General features: G+C 45.7%; 1 protein-coding gene across 2 annotated transcripts; it reads right to left on the reverse strand.

Annotated features, from left to right (window-relative positions):
- Positions 1 to 741: 741 nt before the first annotated feature.
- On the reverse strand, positions 742 to 8,887 carry Siglec10 (sialic acid binding Ig like lectin 10). Of its 2 annotated transcripts, XM_032896076.1 has the most exons (12): positions 8,817 to 8,887; positions 8,356 to 8,733; positions 7,943 to 8,221; positions 7,124 to 7,171; positions 6,464 to 6,727; positions 6,214 to 6,261; positions 5,857 to 6,114; positions 5,438 to 5,722; positions 5,080 to 5,167; positions 4,873 to 4,984; positions 3,045 to 3,053; positions 742 to 1,008 (listed from the first exon to the last, which is right to left on the reverse strand). In XM_032896076.1, exons 1-12 carry the CDS (start codon positions 8,854 to 8,856, stop codon positions 742 to 744), a joined length of 2,076 nt encoding a protein of 691 aa, XP_032751967.1. In that variant the 5' UTR covers positions 8,857 to 8,887. The 2 variants fall into 2 exon arrangements, with proteins under 2 accessions (XP_032751967.1, XP_032751966.1); XM_032896075.1 differs by lacking the exon at positions 3,045 to 3,053.
- Positions 8,888 to 17,387: the final 8,500 nt, after the last annotated feature.

Here is a 17,387-nt window from a genome sequence, read left to right on the forward strand (position 1 = left end):
TAGAAACCCTAACTAAGACACTAAGATACGAAGAAAGAGGCTCTAATTGATCAGTGTACCTTTTATTTCAATATTTAAGATGACCGACTTCTTGCTTCATCTTCATTGAAGATGGGTTTGGGTGGGCTTTTTCTCACTGAAAGCAACAGTTGAGTGGGACTTTGAACACTTCCATAGGCTTTGATGAAGGCCTGTGCCTCCCTCCACCCTAGTATGACAGATGGCATCTCGGTGTGAGTGCGTGAGAGAGAGATAAGACATGGGAAGATCAAGAGAGCTTGGCAGCCAAACTTGTAACCTCCTGGCTTGAGAACTGGTCCACTCTGTGGGACCAGCATTGACACCTTCCAAAGGCTGTGCAATGCCCCAAGACCTAACACTTCACACATCACCTCTCCCTCTGAATGTAAGCCTTTGAGAGACACACTTAGAACATACCCAAACAGGAGCTGTCATCTTTAAAAAATTGTTTTGTACATCTATTTATTAACTTATATGTGTCTGCACGCAAGGGCGTGAGCCATAATGCTCATGTGAGGAGTCAAAAGACTGTTTGTGGGAGGTCACTTCCACCATGCGGATCCTGGGGATCAATCGAAGAGTTCATCGAGCTTGGTGGTGAGCACATTTAACAGCCCCTGCCCCCAGGTGATTTTTAAGGAGAGAATCTGCTTTCTTTTGGAGGCCCTCTCTCTTCACTCCTCTACCATTTAGGTCTCAGTCGTAAAGCCCAGAACACCCTCAATGAACTCTGACTTCTGCGTAATCAGAATAGGTGTCTTGGGGATTCTGGGTCTCCCGTAGTCTGAGGCGGGGGAAGTTGAGAGCAGCATAATGGAGTTCTTCTGGGTTATTTTCAGGGACTGGGGCCTGAGAGGATGGTCTGGGGTCTGGGAAACCAGGGGATGTAAAACGTGGGTCCTTCTGCTGCTTCTTTGGTTTAGGGGAGTGAGTGTCCAGGGGTGAAATCCCAGAAGGGGTGTCTGGTTCAGCTTTCCAATTCCGAGCCTGAGGGGATAGCAAAACATGCTTTACTACCTACTCAGTGAGCAGTTGTGCATCTACCATGTGCCAGCCACTGGCTTGGGAACTGGGGCTCTAGCTTTAGAGTAACAGGAATCAAGGAACAAACCATACACAAACAAAAATCTAATGAAGGCAAGTAATGAACGCTGGGAAGAAAATAAAGCAGGAGTTGGGGCTAGAGAGATGGCCCAGCAATTCAGAGTGCTTGCTGCACTTCCAGAGGACCCACATCACAGCAGCCTCTCCCGGCGGTCCATCCTAACCACCTAACCAGGAAATCTGAGCCCTCTTCTAGCCCCTACAAGAACTGCACCCACAATGTACACATATGCGCACATACACGTGCACTCACTTGCACACATAATTAAGAGTAAAAATAAAGCATAAAGCCGAGTGGGGTGCATGCCTTTAATGGCAGCACTCAGGAGACAGGGCCAGGTGTGTCTCTCTAAGTTTGAGGCCAGCCTGTTTTACATAGTGAGTTCCAGCCTAGCCAAACTACATAGCGAGACCTCGTCTCAACCAAACTGAAAACAAGCAAAATAAAAAGGAGAATCATAGCTATAGATTAAATAGTCTCCCCCACAGAGATACTTAATTCTGAGCTAGAGAGCATATGTGAATTACCCCAGTTCGATCAGTGTGCTGTGTGAGTAGAGTGGCACATCGTGCCCATCAATAAGCACAATGACTATATATTAATGCTAAAGTACACAATGAATGGACAGGTCGTTCTGGGCACTTAGGATGGGGTGATTATCAAGTGAAAGAGCATTGAATGAAGCAAGGAGCCAGGCAGTCTCAGGGAAAATCTCTCCCCAGGAAGGAAGCAACAAACTTAACTATTCTAAAAGAGTCTGGAGTTGTAAGCCTAAGAAAGGTCCTTCTCCACCTGTTCAGAGGAGAAGGGGATGGGGCGTGGGAGAAGGATTGTGGGAGAGGGTGACCAGGAGTGGGGCAGTGAGCGGATGTAAAGTGAATAAGTGAATAAGTAAAATGAATGAATGAATGAATGAATGAATGAATGATTAAGATCGGGCCTGGAACGATGGCTTGATGGGTAAAGGTGCTAATAGTTCAAGCTTGAAGACTTGAGTTCCATCCTTGGCATTAAAAACCGAAAGAGGTTTAACTCTTGAAAAGTAGTCCTCTGACCTTCAAATATTCACCGTGGTGTGTATGCACAACTTGCAATAATACTACTGACAAATAATACTAAATAAAGATTAAACCTTGAAATTAAAAGTACAGGGTGCTCTATGCGACTACACAGTCTTGTAAGACAAATGGAAGTGCTACTAAGAAGTCCCCCAAATGGTGTTGGAAATCTAAAGAAGCGATCACTGGGGGCAAAGGGGGAGAGGGTAGTAGGGAATTAAGGTGTTTTGATCTATGATTTTCTTCAACTCTATGTTTTGGAATGATCAGAGAGTTAAAAAAAATGTCAAGAATGGGGCCAAGAATGTAGCTCAGGGCAGAGTGTTTGCTTTGCGTGCACAAAGCCCTGGATCCTGTGTCCAGCACCACACAAATCAAGCACATGCCTCTTATGTTAGCACTCTGAGGGTGGAAACAAGAGGACCAGGAGTTCAAGGTTGTCCTTGGCTAGACAGGAAAATCCTTAGTTATGGAGAGAACTTGAGGCCAGTCTGGGCTACATGAGGGCCTCTCTGGAAAATCAAATGTCACAGAAGTAGTACCACGTTCTGTACTCTGCACATGGTCCCTGTGCCCTTACGCCAAGTCCCCACTGTTTACACCTTAATTGTGAGGCGATATTCACACGAGTGTGATTCGATATTCACACAAGGATGCTGATATCTGAACAGCACACTTTGTTGCCCACCTTCTAGGGGAGACTCCTATTTAACTCCCCTTCAAAGAGTTCCTATCCATTTTATAGGCTCGTCTGAACATGCCCACAGGCACTTCCGTCATGTTTTCTTCTTTATCTATGACCTTAAACTGAGCAGGGGCATTGCTCCTTAATGAGACTTGCTCAGGAGTGTGTGCCTTACTTGGGCACGCTGGGGTTGTGCTCCTGAGCTGGGTATGTGCAGGAATCTGATGACCTCAAGGTTGTTCCCTATGTGAATAAGTATAGGCCCAGTCCAGAGTCCTTTGTTGCTGTTCTCATTGACTAGTTAAACACATGCATGTGACTGCTACAGTCAAGATTCAGGACCCTGGGTCATCATTGAACAACTTGAGAGTCTCACTTATCACTCCCCTTTCCCTAAAGCATTTACTCACCTGTCATCTGTCTCATGGAGTCCAGATTGGCCTTAGATTTCATGTACAGTCAAGGATGACCTTATACTTCTGACCTTTCTGCCTCCACTTTCTACGTGCTTGCCATACACCACTATGCTCACTCTCGTTCTGGGCTGGGGATTTGTGCATGCCAGATCTCTACCCACTGAGCTATATTTCCAGCCTTGTCTCTGTAATTTGTGACCTGGTCAGTGGGATACACATGGAATCACATAGTATGTAACATTCAGACACTCTCCATCTGTGTCTTCCTAAGACTCAAGTTAATTGTCTTATGCATCAAGACTTTGCTCCTTTTGCTGGCTGAGTAGTATTCCAGAGGAAAGGTGTGCTTGTGTGGTTGCTACAGGATGTTACATGCAGAGAAACGGAGTGGAAAAGACAAGAGCAGAATCAGAGGAGGTAACGAAGAAAGCAGCTGTGGTATCCGGCTGAGAGACGAAGCATGAACTGCACAGTTGAGGAAAGACTAGGGTGCAGCAGTTTGGGTGAGTTTTGAAGGGAATCTGGCGATGGATCAGTTGTGGAAAACAGGGCCAAAAGATTATGCTAAGGCTTTAGCTTGTGTGGGGAAGGCCGTTACTGTTTGCTGAGAAAGAGATGAATGCATGAGGAGAACAAAGGGCCAGGCTGGTCAGATGTTTTTGCACAGGCTCAGGTAAGAAATGCCCAAGATGTCTGAGTGTAGATGCTGCCTGGCGGGTTCCATAAGGGTCTGGAGTGCAGGGAAGAAGCTGTAGGACAGATGTTCGTTTGGGTCATCATTAGATAGCTATGATCTCATGGTTGTAACTAGTTTACTGAGCTCTCAATTAGGGCCACAGATTCCTCTGATATTTTACAGATGCAATATATAAAAATATATAATATATTATATAATAATTATTAAATAACAATATAATGTTATGTTATTATTTAATATATTACATTATATATTATTATCCCACTATTGGCCCATTATTATAGTTGAGGCACAGAGGAGTTCAGTGACTGCTCAAAAGCATGGGTGATGAACAAAAAGGGGAGGGGCAAGGCATATAAGCCCAGCCATCGGACTTTGAGTCCTGTATTTAATCAGTAGGATGTACCATTTCACAAGATTAATAATTATTCTTTAGGGCTAAAGTGTAGTTCAGTGGTACAGCGCTTGTCTGGCATCCACCAAAAAGGGACTGGAAATGTGGCTCAATGGTAGAGTACCTACTTAGAATCCCCCAGTGAGAGGTCAGTAGTAGAGTACCTGCCTAGAATCCCCCAGTGAGGGGATGAGTATACCAGGCATGCACATGGCTCCAGGTTCTATCCCCAGCACAGCAACTACAGATCAAGTAGTTACACATGTCATGTCCTTGCTGGTGACAATAATGGAAGAAATATAAGCAGAGTCCTGGAGAGAGTTCCTCAGACTTGAAGACAGAAGAGGGGAAGACTTAGGGGGAGCCAGGGTTTGGATTTCATCTTAGATGTTTTTTCTCCTTCCTGTCTCTAAAGCATGGGGGTAGGAGGGTTAGGGAAGGGATGTGTGCAGAATTGGCGGGGAATGTTAGTTTGAAAGCACAGCTGGCCACTCACCGGGGACCTGGTCTTGGGGACCACATTGATGTAATCCAGGATTGTGCTGCCCCGTGAGATTTTGGGCCTTGAGGTTTCCTCTTGGGTTCCTTTCTTCTGTAGGGTCTTCATGCTGAGGGGATAGTCTCCAACTTGTTATACACTGTTCCATCTCCCTCTCCCAGGAGGTCCATATCCCAGCCCCCTTATTAGCTCCTTCCAACTCACATGATCACGACGAGGCAGAGGGCAAGGAGGGCTGTAATGCCAAAGCCCAAAGCTGCTCCCTTGGAAAATGCTGCGGAACTGTCTTTATCTGAAAAAGAATGAGCGTATCTCATGTGTATGTGGTCTTACACACACTACGGAGCAATCTGGACTCCATTTTCTATTACACACCACACCTAAGCTTCTTCTTCTTCCCTTCTAGAAAGTATGACTGCATCCTCGGCCTTCCCTTCTGCCCTCTTGACACACACTTAGGCCATGGGTCCTTACTCTCCCAGACTTTGCACCAACCACAGAGCCCTGCAGCCTACCCTACTGAGCTCCTCCACAGTGAATCTAAGTCCCAAAGGGTCCTTACCAGGTAGCAGCAGGACAGAGGTGGTCTGGGCCCCATGGGTGTTCCAGGCCTCACAGCTGAGCCAGAGGCTGGGTCTCAGCTCCTGAAGGAGGCTCAGGGAGCTGTTGACCCAGGGTCCAAGTGAGCTAGAGGTGACCTTGAAGGAAGCATTGCTGCTGTTTCCCTCCAGCAACCCCTCCCCCAGTCGCCAGTGTAAGGAGGGGGCAGGCCAGGCTCTGGAGGAGCAGCTGCAGTGCAGACCCTCAGAATCCCAGGAGCAGGAGGGTCTGGACATCTGGGGTGGATCTGTGGAGAAGGAGGAGAAGGAGGAGAAGGAGGAGAAGGAGGAGGAGGAGAAGGAGGAGAAGGAGGAGAAGGAGGAGAAGGGTCAGCAGCTGGGCTCTCATCACAGGTCCCCAATGTCCTTTCCCCCCACTCACAGTGCACAGAGAGGCTCAGAGAGATGCGCTGGGTGCCCAGTGGGCTCTGTGCAGCACAGGTGAGTTCTCCTTCATGTTCTTTCTGGACCAGAGGCAGCTCCAGCACCCCAGGCTCTGAAGACTGGGTTGGGATCAGGGTCTGTGTCGCCCCAACCCAGCTCACACTGGCTGGGGGATTGCTATAGGTGACACACACTAGGCACAGGCTTTGGCCCTCCAGGACTGGGAGGGAGGTGCCATTCCTGAGGATTTCCAACACTGGGAAGGAGAGAAGGCAGAGTTGCCAAGTGGTCCATCAGCTGGGATGCCTCCCACCCCCAACCCGGATGCCCAGCTTCCTCTGCCCATTCTTTCTACCTGTTCTGTTTTCTTGTGAAACAGTCACTCTCAGGTCCTCTGGTGGATCTGCAATGAAGACGGGGAACTGGCTCCAGGCAGGCCAGGGCCTTCTCCCTGGGCAGAGCATCCCTCCCAGAGATGGAAGCTGTGGGTGGGTGAATCACTCATTGGGTCCCCAACACAAGCTGCCCAGTGGTCTGACTGCCATAGCCTGATGTTATTCCCTTCCCCTTCTCAGAACCAGGAGCCTTTGGTAGAGCATACTCACACAGCACAGAGAGGTCCAGGGTTTGTTGCTGGGAACCTAGCCTGTTCTCTGCTTGGCAGGTGTAGTGTCCAGAGTCCCCAGCTTTCACCCAGGGCATCTCCAGTGCCAGGGTTCTAGACCCCACAGGGCTGGACCAAGAAAGGACTCGATCCTCTAGAACCCAGCTCAGGGTAGCAGGGGGCTGGCTGTCAGCAGTACAGAGGAGACGTAGAGACTGGCCTTGTTGAACTTCCAGATATGAAGGATTCCTATTCAGTTCTGGGACTAAAGAGACGTACACAGAGAAGAGAGGATGAGATGAGCAATGATAGAGAGACAGAGAAGGATGAAGAGAGAAACAGACAAAAATAGAGACAGAGATACAGAGACAGAGGAAGGATAGGCATAGAGACAGATAGAGATGGTTACAGACATAGAGATAGATACAAAGTCAGAGACATACATGCAGACAGACAGATGGACAGACAGAGAGAGACAAAGACAAAGAGATGGATAAAGAGGGGCAGAGAGACAGACATAAGGAAAGGAAGAGGGAGCAAGATGGAGGGTAGGAGGAAGCAGTAGAAGGAGTTCAGGCCTCCTCTCTTCCCCACTCCCCAGACTTTTCATTTCCCAAAGAGGACTGGAACAGTCTTCCACAACCCCAGGAGACCATCGTACCTGATACATTGTCACGGAAAATGCTGATAGCAAGGGATCTGGGGGCATCTGGGAGAAGATTGTGAGCCAACTTCAGAGGGGAGTGCTTTGTTCCTCATGAGAAGTCCCTCAGGGAGAGAAAAGCACCACCATCCCAGAGAAGGCACATGACCAACCATTGCCTCCCGGGGTACAGGCACACCCAGGATGGTGTGCCCTCCTCTGCTTCATTTTGAATGTTTGTGGTGAACATGCCATATGTTTATGGATGCCCATGTGTGCACATAAGTGTGTGTGTGAGTCAAGTATTGATGTAGGGTGCCTTCCTGAATCACTGTACACACTATTTACAGAGGCAAGGTCTTTCATTGAATTCAGAGCTTGCCAACTGGGTAGCCAATCAAGCTAGCAGTCACCAGTGGGGCTACCATGCCTGACCAGCGTTTATATATGCTCTGAGGATTCAAAATCCATTCACCATACTTGTGTGTCAAACTCTTTATCAGCTGAGCCATCTCCCCAGCAACCCTTTGTCTCCTTTTATACAAGATCGTGTGGATTCTAGCATATCTATATGCTATGTAGCCAAGGATAATCTGGAACTCCTGATCCTCTTGCCTCCCCCTCCTAAGGGCTGGAACACAGATGTGCAACCACCACTTCTCATATATGTGCTGCTGGAGATGGAACCCAGGGCCTTGTGCATGCTAGGCAAGCACTCTACCAACTGAGTGACATTCCCAGCCCTCCTCCACGAACTCTCCTGAGCATGAAGTTGGGGGATTCTCTACCTCCCATCACTAGGACTCTGCATAGCCCAAAGCATCATATCATACTCACAGGCCACTCTTAGTTGGACAGTCCTTTGTGTGCTCTTCCTAGAGAAGTCCAGCTGACATGTGAGCTCAGTCCCATTGTGTTGAAGTCCTGGGGTAAAGCTCAGCACTGAGTAATAGGAGGTGTGTGGTCTGGTTTCTTGGAAGGAGGCAGCAGCCCCCGTCCAGGAGAAAGAAGGAGCTGGGCATTGCTCGAAGTTCCAGGAAAACAAGCAGACAATGGTCACTGGCTGCCCAGGCTCCAGGATCTCAGGAATGAAGATGTCTGGCTTCTGAGTCAGGGCTAAGGGGGAGGATGCCAATCTTGTGACTCCAGCTGCCCCTCCCAGAAGTAGTTTTCTTTGCATCATAGTTTATTTCCCACTGTCCTTCCTCCAGTGAGAGACAGGGGTTCCCTGCTATGTTCACAACTCTTACCTTCCACTTGCAGCATGAACGTCTCCTTAAAATTGTATTTCTCATATCCTTTCTCTATCCGGAAGAAATACTTTGTTGAGTCGTCCCACTGAACATCTTTGATTAGCAAAGAACACTTCTTTTGGGAGAGATCCCCTAAGAGCTGGAATCGCCCTTGGGCTCCCCATTCTAATCTTTTATCTTTGTTATTTGTGGCCACTGGATATTGAAGTGATTGTTTTCTGATCTCTTTGAACCAGTAGCCATATTCTGGGGACAAGTTAAACCAACGATTCTCAGGGGAGATGAAGGAGCAGGGCACGAAGATACACAAACCCTCCTGTGCCTTCACAATTCTCTGCACCTGTAGGAAGTATTTCTCCATCTGACCTTGAGACCCTATAGGAAACAGAGGCATATTCTGTAGCCCCAGCCCCAGCTCCAGCCCCAATCTGGGTCACTCTGGCTTCCAGCCCACTCACCATCCAACAGCAAAGATAGCAGAAACATCAGCAGTGACATCGTGGCCTTAGGAGGATCTTGGACTTGTACAAGTTGGCCTCTTTCCCCAGCTGGTCTGTTTTAGATTGGGGTGAGAGAGAAAGGGAAATGTAGGCGGAAGCTAAACCCTGAGTACTGGTGCAAGACAAGATGTTGGTGGCAGGCTCTGAGCCCATTGTATTTCCCTTTCCACTCCCCCTCCTCCATACCCACCTGCCTACTCCACATTTTGTGGAGCATTTGGCCCTTGGACTTTTGGAACTGATCCTTCCCAGCTATCTCCAGTGGCTAGGAGGGAGAGACAGAGCTATGTCTGGCCTGGAAACCTTGCTGTGGGTGAATATGCTTGTTGTGGGGCTTTTCTTTAGGTGCTAGGTCAGTAAGAAAGCAGAAGTAAGAGTTTTGGTTGGTACCTCTTGAAGTGAGTCCTGGTGGGTGCAGGAGAGTGAGACCTCTTGACTTAACTGATGTTCAAATATAAAAACAAATGGATAATCACTATATTTCTTGGTATTGAAAATGTCCCAAATACCTTATGAGTCCTACTTACACTTAGAAGAAGAGGAAGAAGAAGAGGAGGAGGATTTGGAAGAAGAGGAGGAGGATTTGGAAGAGGAAGAGGAGGAAGAGGAGGAGGAGGAAGAGAAGAAAAAAGTTCAGTTTGAATGATGTTCAAATGTAACTGGATATTTCTCACCATGCTTTTTTTTTCTTTGCTCCATGCTAAATCACATAAATATAGACTGGTCTTAGTCCTACCCCTTCATCCTCCTTTGTGAGCTACTGACACTTTGACCTCTAAAAGTACCCACAGCTTTCAATACATTTCAACCCAGTTCCCCACTTTTCCTTCCTCTTCAGTCAGAAAACTGAATTTCCCACTTGTAATTTATGCATTGATGAGGTTTTCCATATCTGGGGCTGACAATGGTACTAGGAATCAAGAAACCTAAAGAATGCAGTGTGTGTGTGTGTGTGTATGTGTGTGTGTGTGTGTGTGTGTGTGTGTGTAAAACTTGAAGTATTTCCACAGGCTCCTGTGTTTGAAGCTTGACTCATTGTGGTACTTCTTTGCAAGTTCATGGGATTTTTGGTTTGGGAGTGAAGGCTAATAGAGGAGGGTCACTGTATGGGAGTGGGGAGACCTCTGAGGGCCAACACTCTGCTCTGACTCCTTCCCACCCCTTGAGTTATGGCCAGCTGCTTCATGCTTTCTTACCCCAGTCAGTCCCCATGCCATGTGTTTCTTACCACAGTGGACTATACTCTCTGACCTGTGAGTCAAAAATGCTTCTTCCTTCAGTTTCTAGTATTAGGAATCTGCTCACAGCAAGGAGAAGAGAAACTAACATTTTCTCCAAGATGCTGTCCTCTTACCTGGTCTTTTTCTTTTACTTATGTGTGTGATTGTGTGTGGTTTTCACGCACGTGTGTGTGTGCGTGTGTGTGTGTGTGTGTGTGTGTGTGTGTGAGTATAGCTGTGCTGTCCTTGGAAGCCAGATGTGTTAGATCCTCTGGAGCCAGAGTTATAGGCAGTTGTGCGGTGCCTGACATGGGTTCTGGGAACCAAATTCAGGTCTCTGGGAGAACACTATGAGCTCTTAACCACTGAGCCTTCTCTCTAGCTTCCCTTACCTGATCCTTCCCAAAATGACTCTGAGTTATGTACGACATGCACTCATTATCAGTCTCTATGCATCCATGAACTGGGCACAATGCTTCATGGGAAAGAAGGGTAATGGTGAATTCCACAAGATGTCTGATATCAGGGATCTCTGGCTTGATAAATGAAGAACTTGTAAAATTCAAAAGCTCATAATCTGGGGATACAAGGGTAAGCATTCATGGCAGGATCTTATGGAAGGAGTGGTCATTTACTCTGGGTAGAAGGAAATTACAGTAGATGTCTTGGAGGAAGTGATCATTAGATGTTCCTGCCTGCATCCCTGTAAAATTAACGTTTAACTATTTGTAAAAAAAAAAACTTTTGATTATTTGAAAGAAATATATTTATATAATGTATACTGATCATATCTATTTATCACTACTTACCTCCAAATACCTCCTAGGGTTCCCCATCCTCCCACGTTATGTAGCTGATAAAATTCTCCACCTCCTTGGGGAGCTCATTAGAGAATAGGGTATTCTAAGGAGAGATGAAACATTCCACTTTGTAACAAAGCATGTTAAATTTGGGAAAGAAACTACTCAGAGACTTCAGGAAGTCTCTGAAACTGAGCAGATTCATTAGATCTCTTCTTCTCCACGCATATATAAGCAGTAAGGACTTCTGAGAGATACTCTCAGACAAACTGGGTAGCCTAGAAGAGGCTCAGATCAGCTGATCCACCCACAAAAAACAGAGACAGGGTGAATCGCTTGGAAGAGACACTTTCCAACCTGCTGAGCTGCCTGCAAGTTGTGCAGTTTACTCTAGGTTTCACTTTGGTGAGTTGTTATCCATGCTAGTGTGGGCTTTGATGATGAAGCTATGTTCAAGTCATTTTGTTCCTCTTACACACACACATACACACACACACAGCTCGCGTGTGTGTGTATGTGTGTGTGTGTGTGTATCATGTCATATGAAGAGTGTCATGCTACATTTCTCAACTTCATGTCCTTATTTTTAAAAACAGACATTGAGTCCAATTAGTGCTGCCCATGTGAACATTCGGCCATTTCCTAGAGCAGAGACAACTTACTGGGTTTGCATTTCCAAAGGTTAGTGACTCTCCCTTTGGAGCCATCAGCTGCTAAGAGCTCCTCTACTAGGGATAAAGCCCTGGGACCTTCCCCAGTCCTTGTTGGGTTGGGAATTTTACTGGGTTGGTCTTTGCACCATGTTTTGTTCTCATGTCTGCTAGATTAGCCTGCATGAAGTGTGGTAGGAAAACACAGTGGTCTCTGAGTTTTCCTCCAGAGATATAACCAATCATGGACTAACAGTATAAATAATGTGTCTATCCTGAGTAGATGTAGTCCTGACCAATACTCCTCAAATACTAGAGCATGCATAGAGTTTACACTGTGCCAGGGATCATATATACTTCAGAAATGAGTTAAAGTGCGTGGGAGGATGTACAGAGGATGGTTGGCAGCACTAAATCTATTTTCTACTATTTGTATAGTGTTATCATCCATCCATCCACCCATCCATCTGTCCGTCCGTCCACCTATCCATCCATCCATTCATCCACCCACCCATCCATCCATCCATCCACCCACCCGCCCATCCATCCATCCATCTATCATCCATCCATCCATCCATCCATCCATCCATCCATCCATCCATCCATCCATCCATCCTTGTAATGTTGCTATGAATGTAGCCCACACCAACTGGGAACTTACTATTTAGCTCAAATTGGTCTTGAACTCGGGATTCTTCTGTCTCAGCCTCCTGAGTATTAGGGTTATAGGCATGTACATCCCTATCCACAGTGTCATTGTTAGCTTTAGTTGTTACTTGACACGCCTGGGAAATTCTAAGGAATTCTCTCCATTGAATTGATTTGTGGGCATGTCTATGGAGCATTTTTTAAAGTGCTGATTAATGTAGGAGGGCCCAGGCCATGGTGGGCAGTACTATTTCTGAGTTGGTGATCCTGGGCTATATAAGAAAGCAAGCTGTATAAGACAGAGGGAGCAAGCCAACAAGCAGCATTCCTTGTACTCTCAGCATCAGTTCCCTCCACCTTCCTGCCTTGACTTCCCTAAGTGAGGGACTGTGACAAAACTGCAAGCTGAACATACACTTTCCTCCCCCAAGTTGTTTTGGTCAGTGTTTTATCACAGCAACATAAAGAAACTAGGATATATAGTATTACCTATTTTTTTAATTAAATTTATTCTTTGATAATTTCACAGATGTATATGATAAATTGATTACTGTCTCTGCCGTCCTCTGTATATCCATACCATCCCTGCCAACCTTCCTTCTACCGGAAGACATTCATATCTTTTTGTTTTGTTTTGTGGCCCACTGACTTAACCAGGGCCATCTGTGTGACCATGAGTTTGGAACTGACCATTGTAGTCTGGTGGCTTACCAGTATGTCCACAACTGAAGGCAGAATCAGTCAACAGCTTATCCACACGGTAGCAGTCAAAGAACAACTCGTGGTGAACAGTGCCTTGGGGCACTGTAAGAAAGACTATGAGAGAAACGGCTGCCATCCAGCATGGTCTTGGTAGGGGAGAGAAGGACATGGGTTCTGCCCCTGGGACCAGGCCAGCAGGCATGGGTGTCTATGAGTGTCAATGACTGCTGTGGGTGTAGGGCTTGTTTGTATTATATTCCTTTGAAGAATATCCTCCCTGTTAAAGTTAATGACTTTGTGATAATTTGAGACAGCACGAGTCTGGGAGGCAGTAGTGTGTATTAGCAAGATGGTAAGTGCTAAGTGCTGGGACTCTCAGGATAGCCCTTGAGGCTGTGGAAAAGAACTCTAGAAACATGAGTTTGAACATATATAACCTCTCAACTGAAAGAACCTAGCTCGAGTCTCAGGATGGCGTGTCCCAGGAAACACCGATCCCGGATGAGCCCCCAAATGAAAGATCCCCGAAGAGAGACCCTTACTGAAGTCTTGGGAAATCGTGGACCCCAGACACAGAGAGACCATTTTGGATGTAATAAGCAAAGGCGAGGTTTATTACGGAGATCTATTACGGGGATCTCCGGGCCAACACGTATCCTGCGCAGGAGACAGAGGTGTCGACCCCGAAACTCAAAAGTCAGGGGTTTATATAGGGAAGGCTAGGGGGTTTGGCAAGGTTTCACACAATTGGCTATTTCAAACAGTGGCGGCTAATTTTTGGCTCGGCTGTAAGTGATTGGCTCATTCAAACATAGCAGTGAGATTAGAGCACAGCAGAAGAGTACGTGCTGACTGGGGCGTTCAGGATTTTAGAAGCCAGGGGCTTATCAGGGTTTGAAGGACATCTGGTTAAGGTGTGACTCTGAGTAAGCTGGGGGAGGTGCCCTCCTGCCAAATGGTTTACAAGTCAATCCCGATAACTCGGGCTGGTTCCTACATTCTTTTTCTTTATCTTTATGGTCTGTTAGTCCGGGCGGGGCTGCCTGGACTTGCTTTTTACAGTGTTTAGCCCTGTGTCTGTGAATTTTGAAACTTACTCTTTCAATTTATATTTTTAAACCTTAAATCTGTATAATTTTCCTTTCACAACTACACAAAAATATAAGGATGCAATATGAATTGTATAAGGGGCTTCACAGATCTAAAGGAACAGGCACTTATACTATGAGTCACCTTGTCAGAAAGATAGTAAAGAAAGAGATAAGGAGATTTAGGGAGTGGTGATCAAAAGGAGATCCCACCCAGCTAAATTTTGTTGTTGTTGTTGTTGTTGTTGTTGTTGTTGTTTATGCTTACAAAGGCAGACAAATTCCTGAGTTCAGGATCAGCCTGGAATAGAGCTAGCTTATTGTCTGTGCTTAACAAAGGCAAGCAAATCTCTGAATTCTTTTGTAATGTTTAAAGAAAATGTGTGCTTGCTGTCTCCTAAGGGAAGAGGCTGGGGTCACAGGATGCTGATTCATAGGATAATCAAAAGGAAACTGGGAGTAAATGACTTGATTGATGTGTAAAATAAAAGACTGGACTTAATGATCTTCAAGAGAAGAGCTATCCTGAGAATTTTTTTGTAATAGCAAGAACTGCTTGGAGAACTGTCTCAAGCAGAACATAGAGAAAGAGCTCTTGAGAAAGCAGGTCCGAGAGAAAGAAAGCAGAAGAGAGAAAGCAGAAAGAAAACAGAGAGAAAGCAATCTGGAAATCTGTCTCCTGCAGAACATAGGCTGCCAGCTTGGACTCATAATTTGACTTCAAGTTGTTTGTTTTGCTGCTCCCAAATACTCCTTCTGAAAGACCACCGGGGTGGGGAAGACCCCCACTCAAATCTCGAGATGACACAACCCCCAAGAACTCATGAGAAACCAGTCTTGATGTAATAAACAAGAGGTGTATTTGAGGAACCAGAGCTCTGGGGACGACACGTATCTCACACAGGAGACAGAGGAGTCGACCCCGAGCCCAATTAGGGGAAGGGATTTATAGGGAAAATTACATAGGTAGTTGGCAACAGTCACACAAGGCAATTTCATTCGTTTGTAACTTGGGCTCAGTTCAACTCTAGGCAGCCCTGCTTCTGGGGCAAGCTGACCCTAGTTCTCGTTTTTCTCAGGACTGTTGAGTCAGGCCTTATCGAGGCCAGATGGTTTGTGGTGGCTATAGCCAGGCTACATCCCCAAAATATGTTATGTTATTCTTTGCTGTGAGGTGCACTTGTCCTCACAGCAGGGTCAGTGGGGGATAGTTTAAAATCTTTATTCTTTCACTTCCTCAGAACCCCTTTCCAAACCAAGGCTGGTCCTTGGCAAACAGCAGCAGACCTTCTACCTCAGGTGATTTTGTTCCCTAGATTGTTCGTGAATGTGACTTTATCCCTCCTGTGGCAAACATTTACATTCAGTTTATTTTTTTATTCTTCTTAGATGTCAGAACCCAATCTGATCAAGGTACCCTGAATCTGGATACGGCCTTGTATGAATGAAAGTAGCAGAAATAAACTCCATTTTGTTTTTAAGAGTCTGTTTTAAATTCAGCTGCCCTTAGAGAGGCATGGCCCCCACCCTTGAGGTCTGAGAAAAATCACAAGATGACCCTGGCAGTTGCAAAATAGACACAGCAGCTACAGCTAGCTGATAACAACAGAGTGGGATAAAGAAACTTAAGTCATTCCTAGGTCAAGGTTTTTTTTTTTTTTTTTTTTTTTTAATGTATGTTCCCTCCTTGTGGTTTAACTAGGTGCTATAAATCAATTAGCTGGGCTGGAGAGATGGCTCAGTGGTTAAGAGCACCGACTGCTCTTCCAGAGGTCCTGAGTTCAAATCCCAGCAACCACATGGTGGCTCACAACCATCTGTAATGGGATCCAATGCCCTCTTCTGGTGTGTCTGAAGACAGCTACAGTGTACTCATATACAAAATAAAATAAATAAATCTTTAAACCAACTATCTTAAAGGCCAACACTCCTTTACCCTCTCATGTAATGCCAAGGCTTAGAACACCCCCATTCTCCCCATACCCACTTGCATTTTTTCCTTTATAAACCCCCCTTATCCTAGACCTTGGGGCTACTCTCTTATCCTGCTGTATCAGGAAGGTTTGTGGCCCAAATTCAACCTTGAATAAAGACTCTCGTGTGCTTGCATCGGAGTCATGGTTCCTGGTGGTCTCTCTGGGATTTTCGAAATCTGGGTATAACAGCCTTCTGCCTTGTTTTTGTGCCTTCTCAAATATAATCTGTAGTACATGCCAGGAAAAAATGTGTTTAAATTGGCTTGTCCTGAGAAAGTTCTGGGAAAGGACTACTTTGTTAACATTTCTTATGAGCTTGCTGACATTTATTTACATGTTTCTCTGAACTCAACCTTCCTTGGATTGTTACTTTCTTTGTTACATTGGTTTATAAAAGTACACTAAAACTGAAGTAAGGTTGCTTATAGGTTTAAACTGTAGTCCTCCCATTCTTTCAGGGCCTCAGAATCCAGGTCTCACAGACACAGTGGCCAACACTTCACCAGGGAAGGGCAGGACACCATGAGCCTCTCTGCCATTCATGACTGTTAAGTCAGCCCACTGCGAGTAGCCTCAGCTGCTGGGAGTCCCTGAGTGTCATGGCTGAGTTGCATTCAGAAGATAACATTTCTCTCTATTGTCTGGGTTCTTTCATTCTTTCCATAATGTTCCTTCAGTGTGGTGAGAATTCTGGAGTTTTGGTTTCTTTGGAAAACACAGAAATACTATGGGAATGTATTTTTGTTTTAATCCCAGGTGTGGGGATGTGGGGCTACTTCAGATTTTCCACAGCAGGTGACTATGATTTACCTCATGCTCTAGGAGGGGGTGTGATTTTGCCAGCTGCAGATAGTTTTTGTGATTTTGTAATGTTTGGAATGCTGGAGACTTTTTAGAGGGTCTACAAATGCTAGGACTTGAGGGGTAATATGGGTTGTTGGTTGTTAGTAGTTGTGGTTTATTGTTGGTATTTGTTGGTTGTTTTTGGTCATGGTTTCTTAAGTGGTCATGCACAAATTAAAAACAAGAAGAAGAAATTAGATATCCTGATGGTGAAGATCAAACTTGCCCTAAGGAACTTGTTGATCCTAATTAGCAGGAAGTAGTCTAACAATAATGTCACCACCTCTTTTCTGATACCTGACTTTATTTAGGAATCTCTTTTCTTTTATCTCTATCCATTTTCTATCTTATGTAGTGTTGGTGGGGGGGAGTTGAAAGGGTAGAAGAAAGATGAACCCACAAAGTAGCCAACGACAGCTATACTTGAGCCTTAGAGGGGGTGGTATAAATGCTTTGTTCAGGTCTAAGGCTTAAATTCACTATGTATCTGAGAATGATCACAAACTTCTGCCTCCTGCTTTTACCTCTGAAGTTCTGAAATGACAGGTATATACTACCACAGCCAATTTATGAGTAAGTGTGTATTGAACGCAGGGCTTTGT

The sequence above is a fragment of the Rattus rattus genome, chromosome 2 (assembly GCF_011064425.1).
Source record: "Rattus rattus isolate New Zealand chromosome 2, Rrattus_CSIRO_v1, whole genome shotgun sequence".
In the NCBI taxonomy this organism is placed as follows: Eukaryota; Metazoa; Chordata; class Mammalia; order Rodentia; family Muridae; genus Rattus; species Rattus rattus.